Source organism: Trachymyrmex septentrionalis, unplaced genomic scaffold (assembly GCF_001594115.1).
Source record: "Trachymyrmex septentrionalis isolate Tsep2-gDNA-1 unplaced genomic scaffold, Tsep1.0 scaffold13, whole genome shotgun sequence".
Taxonomy (NCBI): Eukaryota; Metazoa; Arthropoda; class Insecta; order Hymenoptera; family Formicidae; genus Trachymyrmex; species Trachymyrmex septentrionalis.
The window spans coordinates 3,378,244-3,392,390 of record NW_017304438.1 but is presented as its reverse complement, the minus strand read 5'-3'; the positions used below and the strand labels follow the sequence as shown (position 1 = coordinate 3,392,390).

General features: G+C 29.6%; 2 protein-coding genes across 6 annotated transcripts in view; one reads left to right on the top strand and one right to left on the bottom strand.

Moving 5' to 3' along the window:
• Positions 1-687, bottom strand: part of LOC108756823 (ankyrin repeat domain-containing protein 49-like) — a 10,556-nt gene extending 9,869 nt beyond the window's left edge. For 2 of the 5 annotated variants that reach the window (XM_018500902.1, XM_018500903.1), the window contains exon 1: positions 207-484. In XM_018500902.1, the coding sequence (XP_018356404.1) occupies positions 207-357 (151 nt within the window). In that variant the 5' untranslated portion in view covers positions 358-484. The other 3 variants (XM_018500900.1, XM_018500904.1, XM_018500901.1) reach the window with 3 other exon arrangements.
• A 10,109-nt stretch (positions 688-10,796) lies between these two features.
• Positions 10,797-12,594, top strand: LOC108756738 (radial spoke head protein 9 homolog). The gene is made up of 4 exons (XM_018500762.1): positions 10,797-11,065; positions 11,333-11,498; positions 11,712-12,000; positions 12,364-12,594. The coding sequence occupies exons 1-4, from the start codon at positions 10,839-10,841 to the stop codon at positions 12,522-12,524; spliced, it is 843 nt and encodes a 280-aa protein (XP_018356264.1). The 5' UTR covers positions 10,797-10,838; the 3' UTR covers positions 12,525-12,594.
• The last annotated feature ends 1,553 nt before the right edge of the window (positions 12,595-14,147 follow it).

Sequence of the window (14,147 nt, the reverse complement as noted above, 5' to 3'; positions counted from 1 at the left end):
CTTCGGCAGCGTTCAACATAGCCTTCGCATCAGGTTCTAGAAGGAAACAGAAATGTAATAAAAATATAAAAACACGAAAATAATTTGACAGAAAGTTCTTTAATAGAAAATGTTTTAAAGTTATAGACATATTTTTATTTCCTTCGATTATCGCGAATGCAATTAGTTTTTGAATTTCAAGTGGAAAAGCCGGTCAGAATCCTAACCTCTCGCATTACGTTCTGCTTCTACACCATCATCGTCGTCCTCCCAAGCGCTCACTTGCATACGCTTGCTATGTGGGCTGCTAAGAACCTTATCGCGTATCGCCTCCAAGTCTTGCAGTTCGTCATTCTCCTCATCTGATGACATGCTCATTCAGTTCTATCTAAATCGGGCGAGTTTTTTAATTCATCAATTGATCAATCGCTGTGCGCAAATGTAATTTTGTTCCGTAAAAGTTGTATTTGCGCATAATGCGATTGATCAATCGATGAATTAAAAAACTTGCTCATCATAACAGCTGTGCGACATAGATGGCAATTGAATATATCAAACATATACCTGTCTCAATTCAAATTCCAAAAGTGTATACTAGTTTAGCCACAGAAAACAGACCTTTAATATGGCACTCGCTATCGAATAGACGATTCCGGTCAACATATTTATTACACTTAGTGCACCAGTTCAGAGCAGATGGAAGAAATATAAAATATTAATATATTCCTTAATTTATCAGTATAATATATATAATATAATATATATAATATATATAATTATATATCGTCTGAGCTATAGAAGGTGCTATATCGAGAAAGCGAGAAGAACTGTTCAAGTCACATGAAATTGAAGAAGAGATTATATAGCGCAATATATATATTTTCTTCTCATAAATTTTATAATAGTATAATATGACTGAGAACGGGAATCGTCTTGACTTTCATGCACTCAGTCATGACTATATATGCATATATTAATAAATTTTTCACAACTAAATTTGTGTAATTTATGAGTAGTAAATATTACGCTAAAAATCATTCTTTAATTTTATGCGACTTGAACAGTTTTTTCTCACTTTCTCGATATAAACCTTATACGAAATAGATCGCTTTTCATTTATTTTCATTTCTTGACATAAACCTATTTTCATATTTTTTTCGATATAAACCTACGGTCAGGCGTCGATATATAATATATATAATATATAAATATAATATATATTTTAATAAATATATTAATATTATATTAATATATTTATAAAATTATTAATTTTTTAATCCGAGCATTCGCATCACACGACAAGAGTAAAGTCATAGCTTCATCTGATGAGCTCCTGAGATATCTGTTAATGCGAATATAAAATTATTAGTGCGAGTATAAAATTATTAGTGTAATTTTTTGTTATGTCTGTTATCTAATCAAATATTTACTTGCATCACAAATGAGTGAAAATAGTGGAATAAAGGTCAAATATAATAATATATAATTTATAATTTCAGGACATATACATATAATATAGTACCGTATATTATTTCTTACATATCTTACATATTATAATACTATACTTATTGTAATTTGAACTCCGCGTAAAAAATTTTCCGATCTTATAGCGTTTTTCACTGGCAGAACTAGTGCGCACTCAGTGCACATTAAATCTGTTGTACATTAACTTAATATAAATGTAAAAGTGAGATATCTCAATTAATAAAATACTCCCACAATGTATATTTTATCAAATACCAAATAAAATATACACGATATTAAGGATTTCACGGCTTAACTCATTTCTATATTTTTATTAAATGTGCATCTTTACGATTTGTATACAAGTTGTACAAATAATTAATTACATATCTTTTTCATATATGGTAATAATAAAATTGCGTACGCATTTATTCGTTCGGCTTACTTGTTGCAAAGTAGTATCATTCAGTTTTACATCTTTCAGTTTTACATCATTTACATCATTTCCACCCTGTATATTTGTAGAATTTCGTATTGATCATATAATGTGTACATGTTAACTATAGGTATATTCCATTTCATGCATAATGCATTATTTATCTTTGATGTTTATCGAAAGTAAACAAGGATAATTGAAACAATGCGTATCATGCATGAAACAAAATCATCATCTATGTAATCATCGTCTATGTGCTAGCAGATACTTATAAAGTAATATAACACACAGAAATTCGAATTAACTTGTTGAAGTAATTTCTTTACACTACTCAAAATTACATTGAAGAAGACGAAAAGACGTCTTCTTTGAATGTTTGCATCCATATATCACTTCGTTCCATTTTATTACAAGATACAAGACGCATGATATATAACAATACAGCATGTTAACCCGACCCACGTCGACTAGTACAATTATCGAATTGTTAGAATACGCTGAGGTTAACGATAATCAAAATTCAGGTAATGTTGTGTCTGTCTAAATAACATGTATTAAATCCATCTGAAAAGTTTTAAATAAATTTTTATAATACGATACGATATATTATAATATAATTCTTATGATATAATATAGTACCAAACATTCTAGTTGCAAAATCTTGAATTTATCATAACAACTAAAAATTCTGTTTATTAAAACATTTAATATCAGCAATGTTATACATATTGATATCAAAATAAAATCAAACTAATATTAATTGTTAAAGGAAAAATTGAGTGGGCTTTTATGCTTCTTTAACAATCAATATTGACTTTGTTCAGAAACCGCTATTTAAAAGAATTTGTTATGAAAAGAAAATCAAACCATTCGTCATTCTGCTCATGCATTAGAGAGAATAAAAAGTCTATTGTGGATTACATACCTGTATTAAAATTACCACGACACTCAAAGCTGTTTTGTAAAACTGAAAAAAATGCTTTCATTAATGAAAACAATTTCATTACATTGAAAAGAATTAATATAAAAGAAGATCACGAATACTTAAAATAATAATGAAAAATATATAAATGCAATTAAATGAGAAATAATTTAAATATTATGGATATATATTATATATATATTGTATATTACTAATTTATTTAATTTCTGAAAGACTGGATTTGTATTTGTTCTATTATATATTATGACGTGACATTTTTCGTCACTGTTTCGCGGATAATCCGAGTGGATAATCCGAGTGGATTCTATGTCCTCCCGACTTGCGAGGGCGAGCATATTTGTGTGTGGACGCCGATTTTTGTAGTTTTTTTTTTTGAAATTTGTTACTTTTGCGAGAACTTTGACTAACTATGGCTACATTCCGAATTATATAGAGCTGTTTCACTCGGTCGCCAGAGAAGAAGAGGACTGTTGGAAGAAGACTGTTACCGAAGAGGCCCCAAAGAACTCCCAGTGACGGGGATGCGCAAATCGTATATTTCTTATAGTCATACTATTTGTGTCCGCTGTTTGTGCCTTTTTAGTGCCGATCTTGTTTTTAAACTATAAATAATGGAAAGCATACTGCCACAACAATAGATGTTGACGCAAGTATATTATTTAAAATATATATTTAAAATTCTCATAAAAAAGTAGACATTTTGTTCAAGACTTGGCCATCATCAATATAACAAGATGGCAAAAAATAAAAAAACTTACAAAAAAAATTTAATTAAGCAAAACAGCTGTTTTTAAACATTAACTGCCACCGGAATCTCTGGACGGGAGCCTCTGACATACAAGCACCGTAGCGAGAGAATTATACGACATGATAGTGGAGCAACTAGTTGAAACAGTCAGGCAAACCAAGGTTCCGCTAATGCCTGTTCTACAATCGGGTCGCAAGTCGTAAGCCGTAAGAAATTGATCAATTACAGTCGATTATTTTTCTTATATTCGACTGTGATTGGTCATTTTTTTAAGGATTTTCGATTTACAGCCTCTTAAAACAAAGTTGTGGATCTAGACTAAAGGAGCACGAATAAAAATTAGAGAGACCGAAGGACGGCTACCATAAGAATTAAGGAAAAGAACCGGTGAGACAAGCATTAAAATATAGTCCGTATAAGAAACTACCGCGAGTAGTTATTAATTTGGATGCTGTGTTCCATTTGCCCGAAGCATTATGAATTTTGTAGAGCATTCTCGTGTTACGCCCGTCGCCCTGTCATCACAGTCAAGTCATCATGTATCGTCTTTGCGTGTAATTTGCTTGATCAGTTGTCATTTTGCTTGATGCACAATAGTTAGTAAAAGTTAGACGAAAACGAGACGAAGATGCCGTCATTCGTGAGTATGGTCGCGATATAGGTTCTATTACATGCTTATACTTTTATTCAATATAGGACATACCTCGCAAATAAAATTATATCCAAGATAGAACGGTTCCATGCCAAATTTTACCTCCCTTTGTTTTATTTGCAATATAAATTGTAAAATCTAATTGAAATAAATAATGGAATAAATGTTAGATATACGTACACTACCGTTTATGAACGTTTCGGACACTCGCATAAATTCTACAAGAAATGTAAAGTTATGTAAAGAATTAAAATATTATTATAAAATCATCAAATATGTTACATTGTTAGATACCCCTCAAAAGAGTAACCCAATTTCTTAAGTTAAATAAGATTTTGTTATTTTTAACTTCAGTGTGTGTCAAAATCGATCCATTTTTCAGTTTCAAAGTAAACATTGTTCATATTAATAATTAATCCTCTGTTACTACACACTAATTCTTGAAATTAGAAAAAGTGGAAAAGATATCTATAGTTGAATCAATATTTAACTGTAATGAAAACGGGCATTTGTTGTCTGAATGTCTGTAAAGCAACGGGTGATGCGATTCGCATACTTGCAATGTTGTAAACATGATCGACGAATCAGTGGCATGCTAAAAATTTTTGAAAGTAATTTGCGGATAAAATTGATAAAGATAAATGTTTTTTTGAAGTGTTTTTGTAATATTTTTGTAATGTTGTATCATGCATACGCTTTTAAAGGAAAAAAGTATTATGACAACGTGTATGTCAAGGTAATTGACTTTTGAAAGAGCTGATCTTATGTAAATGTTTACCCAAGTTTGTAAATTATTTTTGGTTTTATAAGTCAAAATACATAAAGTATAATTTATAGAGTAGAGTATCGATACAGTATAATAGATAAATTTCAAATATTCTCTTTTGACATATAAAATAAAAAATAATTTGTAAAAAATATTTTCTAGCCTATTTATACATATTTATGGATATATATTAGTATGTGGTATACATAAGTATCTTAAAATATATATAAAAATATAATACAATAAATTGCTGTTCTATAAAGTCTCAAGTTTTTGCATAATTATTCGACTAAATTTATGCAAGTGTCCAAACTTTCACAAGCTCTAGTAACATTACGCAAAGAAGAGTTAAAATTCTATATAAAATTTTGTTGTAATTATTTACCTGTTCATGTAAGTTCTCATCGAAATTATAACTGGACAATTTGTGAAGAATCGCTACTGTCTCGTTTATCTAAAATTATTTTTATATAATATGAAAATTTGTAGTAAAATCGAAAATTTTACTACAAATTTCATTACAATAAATAAGATTATGTCTTTGAAGAAAAATTTTAATATATATAATTTCATTGTTGCAAAATTATTGTTTGTGCTTATTATTCTAGTTATAAATAATTAGTAATGCTTTAATTTTAATATACCTTATCGTAAACAGTTTGACATACGTAGTTTAATGTGAGAAAGAAGATGCTATTTAGAATTTGAAAAATTACATTTATGAACATGAATCTAGTATCAGATATCACTTTAGTTCCAGTATTTGTAAACAACAAATACATATGAATAAAGAAAGTCATAGCTTCTGTAAAGAGCAGTAGCATTTGTAGTGATATTTGTATGTTGAATACTTTGTTTAATTTGCGTGATATAAGACATAGCTGTAAGTGGACGTGTCTGTAAATAAATCGTAATTGTTATAATTATTCAAATTATAAAGACACGTATGAGAAGAACTAAGCAAATATATTATTTATGTAGAGTTCGATTCAAACTAAAGTTGTAATTTATAGTTGCATTTAGTTGATTGGTACAAAATGTGCAATTATTTCACATAGTTGAAGTTAATTATTTGTGTGTGTGTGTGTGTGTGTGTGTGTGTAACACGCTAATTTAAAAAAAATTACATTATAATCCACATATAACGCCTGCGATTCTTAGCTCCTGTTATCTGATGATTCACTAAAAGATATCCGTTTTGTCCTCTATAATCTGCATTATTTTCGAAAAGATCGGAATAGAGTACATGTAACCGATCATTGACTTGATGAAATCTGGAACCTATATATCTGTGTGTGAATCGAATAAAAGAAATTTAGTTTTTTTCATTGAAATTAAGATATATACATTATATACGTATATTTTTAATAAATACTCAAAATCAGACTTAAATTAGAAATTTTGTTATTTACTTTTTGTGTTTAAATATGTTTCTTATATATTTGCCATATATGTATAACAGTATAAAATTTTATTATTTTTCCATTTAAGTTTTTTTATAAAGCATTCTTTGCAATATCTATGCTAATAATGATAAAATGTTATTTGAAATTACATCAAGAGTGTCTTAAAAAATTTAAATAGTTTCAAAAGGTCTTGTTCAGATTGTAAACATTTTGACCTATATTGTCAATAAAAAATTGCTTACGAAGTAACGGATACATATGTATAGACTAACCTGATGATAGATACCCAAATTAGAGCACTTAAGTAATGGACATATCTCGGATAACTGTATACCAAATAATGCATATGAGTGAAAAAAAAACCAAAAAATAAAAAGGCATTGGTATGTAAAATGGAATATTCAAAATTAAAATAAAGTATTATTGATAAATCCAAAGATATGAATACGATCCATCCGATTATTATTCGAATTATTTTGTTACGCAGCTGTTGATATTTCTTTGGTGCTCCGAGTGCTTCTAATGTATCGTCTACTATCGAAAGTTCATGTAAGCACCCATTCAATTCCTTTAAAAAATTATATTAATTTATTATGCAATACAAAAATAAATTATTACGATTTTATATTTGAATAAAAATTGTTATTACAATATAATAATTTTTATAGGAAATATGGTGGATAAAGAATTATCAAAATTTGATTAATATTTGAAACATAAGATTTAAAAAAGTTTTGTTAAAAGCTGACTTTTAGGAAAATAATATAAGCAGAAATATTAATTTAACAAACATATTTCGTTTACAATAAATAATAATATAAACATTAAAATTAACGTGTTTAGAAATTTTTATAAATTTCCCTGATAGCACGAAAAGTTTTAGTGTTGCTGGGACCTTCCAATGTTTCATTTGTTAATTGACATGTCAATTATATTAATTAATATTTGAATTACAAAGTACACAAAATATTTTCAACCTTTTAATTTGAAATATTTTTGTTATTTATATTTTATAATTCAAGATTGACAGTATTTTGTATTTTAAATACTTTATGGCATATTTAGCCTAACCCTGTTCGCAAATATACATTTTTTGTACATTTCTGCAATATTTTAAATGAAATTAAAGGGGACCTTGCACCAACATCACCGAAAGATTTTACAAACATTTTCGTAATATTTCAGAAACATTTTTTGTGAATCGACGCTGACATTTTGACATTGTCGCAATCTTGCAGAAACTTCTCAGAAACATTACGTAATGTAACTGCGATAGTTTCAATGTTCAGTGTTATGTTCATCAACGTTAAGAAATCCTTCTGTGCTATAAGAGTTGTATTTGCTTATAATTGTGAGATCAATATGCCTTTCATGCTGTCAATGAAATAAGTAATTAAACAAAAGTTAAGATATTTTATAAAAGTCAAGTCATATTAGGAATTATGAGTACGTATTAAAACTCTTACCTTAAAGCGATAAAAGCTAACAAGTATCGTTGCAATCGCAGTGATGCCTATAATGTATGATCGTAACGACACTAATAGTGGCTGTCCGATGTAATATGAGTAATAAAAAGAATACGTAAAAACACTCCATGTGACCAAAGTATATAGGCACGAGAGATACGGCCTAGGTTGTCCGAGAGGATATTCGAACACGAACAAATTCCAGAATGAGCCAATGGTCAATAATGGCGCCAGCGCTGATTGTAGCGTTTGTATCATAGTTTCCAAGTCGTCAACAATTTCAATTAGTAAGGCACGAGACACAAATGCGTATAAATATAATATTTTTTGTAAGAATTTCAGAAAGAGTTTGTTTCTGCGAATGCTCTAGCAATTTTGTGAGAATTGCACTGTGAGGTACGTACATTGGAGGATAAAATATATATAACGTATCACCTATAAAATATTAAGCAAAAGAATAAAATATACAGATGATCTAGATTAGATTGCTTTCTTTTAGCAAAATTTTTATTTATATGAATTATTTATATTATTGTATGCATATATTATTTATGTGTATATATTTATGTGTATATATTATTTATGGGTAGGACATAAACGAATAAAAATGTGACCTTATAATAATATTACGTCTTTGTATTAAGTTTAAAGGTGTTTAATGGATCTTTTTTTTATGTTGTGATACTGTATCCACAATACGATACTATATATCTACTTGAATTTAAGCTGATAATTTTGATAAATTTACAAAAATTAATACGCAGAATACGTTTTTCGTAAATTAAAAGGGCGTAAAATTATTTTTGTAATAATACAATTAAATAATAATGTAATTTGTTAAAACAACTAATAAGGAATAAAGATTATAAGGAATAAAGATTGCTCAAAGATGGATCTTTAATACTTTAAATAATTCCAAGTAAATTTATATACCTATACCATAGTATATGTAAATACACATATAGGTACTATATTTATAGTTGAACTGCGCATCGAAATCTTTCTGGATTTATAAAACGCAACAAAATTATTGTATAATAATATAACAATTAAATTTTTATACTCAAAAGGCTTCTATTAAGAAGATTTTGATATGCAATATATCAAGTGATGACAAAATAGCGTCGCGACGCCTATAGATGCATAAAAATATGAAATAGGCTGCTCGATATGATGCATGAACGTTATTATGTATATGTAATATGTTCGTGCCACTACCAAATTCACGATGCTACTACTAGCTTTTTCTGAGTGCGTTCTGAGTTACGTATGAAGCGCATGATGTATCGTTTTATCCTTCTTTATTATTTGGTGAACAACAAGAATAAATGATGCATCATGCGCTTCATGCGTAACTTGGAGCGCACCCTCTATCATCAACAAACATTTAAACATCAACAAACTTTTGATTAAAATTACTCAGAAACTAAAACCGCAATAAAAAATCTAACATACTTTTATTATAGTACAACGACAGCGGGATCCTACTTGCCACCAGTCTGAATAAAATCGGTGTAGTCGATACCGAGATATGGAGATCGAGTCCCGAAAAGAGTTCAGATTTTCAGATTTTGTCAATTACACGAGAAATATATACATATATGAAGCAAATTTTGTGTGTGTGTGTGTGTGTGTGTGTGTGTGTGTGTGTGTGTGTGTGTGTGTGTGTGTGCGAGAGTGAGAGAGAGAGAGAGAGAAGAGAGGAGGGTGATGTCAGAAGACGTCGAAGAACATCGTATGATGAATGACGCCGACGATATCCAGGTGATGAATTTTGTTGATTTGTTTTTTTATTAAGCTCTATACGATTTTTTTTCATTAAGTTACTCAACATCGAAGCAAAAAGTCGTTTTTGTTTCAATGTTGAATAACTCGGTGAAAAAATTGTACAGAGCTCAATAAGCAAATTAAAGGTAAAGTTTCACACTTTTGAATGCTGTATAAACTGCATTTGTGTGCAATTTTTAATTCGCGTTGTGGAACTCGCAATTTTGTAAAACGTTTTGAGATTTTATGGATCTTAATTTATGTTTGTGTAATATTCCACAAAATATCAGTAAGACCGTTTTCTAAAATACTGATCTGAGAAATAGAGATTTCAAAATGTAAAATGCTTTTTTAAACAACTCGATAATTTTTGACGAAGTTATTCTTGAAATTTGCCTGCTGCTTCTCAAGAAAATTAAAATCACTTAAAATCAGCGTTAAATAAAATCAAATTCAAATTTCACATTTCTCCGCAAAAAATGGTCGCAAATCGATAATTAAAAATACATTTTGAAGACGTAACAAATTTCTTTAGTTGCAAGTTAAGTTTAACATTTTCTTTTTAAAATGATTTTTAATCATTACACTACAATTTTTTTCACTGAATGACTATATGCAGTGAATAGTGTTTCTAGTCTTTTCTCTAAAAGTTAGTAAAAATTTTGTCGTCGGTATTAGCATTACCCTTGACAAAATTTTACATACTTTTAAAGGAAAGACGAGAAAATACACTATTCACTTTAATTTAAAAGAATTAAAGAATGAAATTGTGAGCAATCATTTTTCCTAGTTGCAATTATAGAATATTTTATCGTGCATAGACTTTCAGGAATATTGTTTTGTGATTATTAGGATGATATTCTTATTCCGTTCTTATTTCTCTGATTGGTTCGTGACATCTTAAGATGATCTTTAATTGTACTTAGAACGATCTTAAATATAAGATTTACCTACAAATGCTGCTCTTATTAATCAGTTAGTTAAGTTTATAATACTTAATATTTGTGTTATTTTTAGAATGGAAAAACGTTGAACATTTTTAGAAAAAAATCTGAAAAGGATTATATAAAAACTTAGCAAAACAATAAAATCCATCATCGATACACGACATTTTGCAACACCGTTTAGTTCGTAACATTTGAAAAGAGCAATCTCGAGCGTCAGAAATTGTCAGAAATGTCGAGATCTTTCGTCTTCGTAATCTATGTAAAATGAATTGCTTGAAGTTACTGGAAACTCTTGATATATTTGGCTGCGCTGGTGTTTGCATAAGTACTGAAAATTCGCAACTACTGCAGAATTCGCTACTCATTTTGCAGGCAGAAAATCATTTTCAAAAATGTTATTATTGGGGTAGAATCAATGGGATACAAAACGACTATCATATCGCATATGGTTTTGAAAAGGATTGCATGAACGGTCAAGTATATTATTACAGGTAAGAATTCCTTGGATTTCGTGAATTAAAGCTCTGTGAAGATAGAATAAGTTTATGATATATGAAACAACTCCGTGAAATTTTTGTAAATATTAGTAAAAAAATATTCGTTAATTAATTAAAATGTTGATATTGTGAAGCTGATTTCAGATTTTGACGAACAGTTAATTACTTTATAAAAAGTCTTCTTTATTTTCTTTCAATTTTAGTTTTAGGCCAATTAAAATATAAATTTTAATAACAAATTTCTGATGTTTCTTTTTGCAGTATAGATTGTATGACTTGGCTATTGCTGCCAAAAGCGACGAGAAGCGCACGATTCCTGAGCCCCCTGGCAATTAATATATTCGAAGGCGATCCGTCCATCGTCACGAATGTTTATGATGTTAATCCACCGTTTCCGCCAAATGAGGATCCTGAGATTTATTATGACGTAATTGCAAAATGATTTTTCTTTTAAATTCTCTCGGAAAAAAATCGAGAAATTGATTGAAAGATCGACTTCAAGAAATTTATTGTGAGAATTGAGCTATTTTGAATATTAATGTAGCCTAAAATATATATGTATTTTAAGTTATTTTATAGAGATTTAGTTTAATTCTAGTTTAATCTAGTATAATGACAAAAATATAAAACGGTGTTTTAGGGTCCCTTGCCGAAGGAATTGAAGGAGGAGGATCGTCTTGCGGCCACTGTGGAACTAATCACGAAGGACGCTGCGATCATTCCACGAGGTGCCTGGTTTAAACGTCCGAATGGCGACGTAATCGAGAATTCGAGTTTTAGAGGTCTCTCCGAGATAGACGCCTCGAATTTGAAATCCTTTTTGCACGCTCGTCCCCCGAAGGAGAAGTGGAACGTGAATGTACTTTCCCGACTCGATTACAATTACGCGTTAGATTTTTTGGACAGCATAGATATGGATGTCCCTCAAGGTGCGATGAATTTAAAAAGAAAAAAAAAACGCGGTGAAACGATGTTTAGTCCAATATTATAATATTATAAACGGTAAAATTTGACATAGCATTGTTTCAACTTATCTTGGATCTCTAATCGATAATTCATTAGATGTATAACATCTATAATAATAGTAATAATAACTTTATTATTTATGGCCGATCTTTATAATCCGTTCTTATCTTAAGATTAGTAAGTAATTCCTTAAGATGTTAATACGGCACTGTGACTGATTTCTAACATTTTAAGATTGTACTTAAGACAATCTTAAATATAAAAATCAATTATAAAAACCAAGAGAAATCTATATCTTTAAGAATTTAATTTTAATTAATTTTTAGAATGTTGGAATCTGCAGTTTCTCTTAGGTGGCCGCACAGCCATTTTACATAGCTTGTATTGGCATGGCATGACCTTCTTCCATAAGTTGAACTCCCCGCATCACGGATTTTTGTATGTCGGACATGGGAAGAAGAATCTAGACCTTCCGTTCATGATTTGATGCGAGACTAATTACTATGAAAGTACAAAACGTCACATGTATGCGATATTAATAAATAATGAATTCAAATTATAACCGTAATTGTATACAGCGTGATGACGATATTATTTAGCTTATTTTAATGTAATGTCTAGCAAATTAATTTGTATAAAAAAAAATCTAGTTGTATGTTGCAAGTTGTATAACTTTTTTGAGAAGCAATGTGTTTTTTTTAACCCTGATTTTGATTCTTCTCATTATTCTGTCCATAAAAGTATTAAGATTATCAAAAAAATTAATAGTTTATGAGATATTTTATATTTCATGTAAAATGTCCCAAAATAAAGTATAAGATGTCTCGTAAACATTGATTTTTCGATATTTTAACGTTTTTATATGTAGAATAACTACAGGAATCATATATAAAAAAAATCGTACAGTTCCAATTAAAAAAACAAAGCTGATCTTCAAATCTTCGAAAATGTTCCATCAAAAAAAAATTTTAAACTTTATCATATTATCTTCGATACTAAATGAATAAAAAAAAATTTCATATTTTGTTCTTAGAATCCATAGTTTTATATTATGAATATAGTCTGTAATGTGAGATAATGCAGTGCATTGCAACATCAATGCACTGGGTTGAATGATCGGTTAATCGATACGCGCATCAATATAATTCGTAACACCTATTGTCCTTAACGTCCGCTTCCTGTCACGAAAATACATTGTTTGTCGGTATTCCTGTGTCTGACTGTGTTCGCTTTCAGTGACATCCTCGAATTCACGACAACGTTAAATTTCGTGCTTCCTGCGGAATGCGTGCATCCTCGCGTCGGTCCGTCACTCAGCATTCCGTGAAAGGAAACTTGGCGATTAGCATAACTTGCGAGGAAACGAGCTGGGGGAGTCATATTGTATATCCCTGATAAGTCAATTTTATGTCGTAGTAGAAGAGAATAAAATGCAATTCCATTAATATCAATTTAATTTTAACAATCAGGTATCAATCGCTGGTGAAAAAACTTCCATGAAATTATTCTACGTTTTCAAATATTTTAGCAAAATTAATGAAAATTTGTTAAAATTTCATTAAAAGTGAATTTTTCAACTAACATATTAAAAAATTGCTAAAATTAAAGTGAAATTTCTTTGAAATTTTACTAAAAACTAATTTTTAATAAACAAAAGTAGAAGTCGCTTTCCTCAATATATTGCGGATAATTTAAATAACTTGCTGGAATATTTTCTATTATTTTACATGCAAATTGCCCATTATTTCGCACTAAAAATACTTTGGCAAGCGTGCGAGCCGATTTTAAATTTGCATCAGGAAATCTCATCCAGTTTATACCTACACAAATTTTTCCTAATTTGTTCAAATTCTCTTAAAAAAACGTCGAGCAAACCGTTGTTGATTGTCCTACTGGCTAAAGAGCTCATAAAAAGCATTCAATTTTAGTTACGTATCACAATACAACAGTTTACATTTTGACTTGCTACAATTTTTTTGAAATGTCCTATGACGTCACGCGCTGCTTGCAACGTCACGCGTTCCCGCCCGCCCCGCCGCCATGACAGTTTTCGCAATCAACAGGTATTATAAAAACACGTAGCACGATCGCTCTACGATTAACTGCGAAC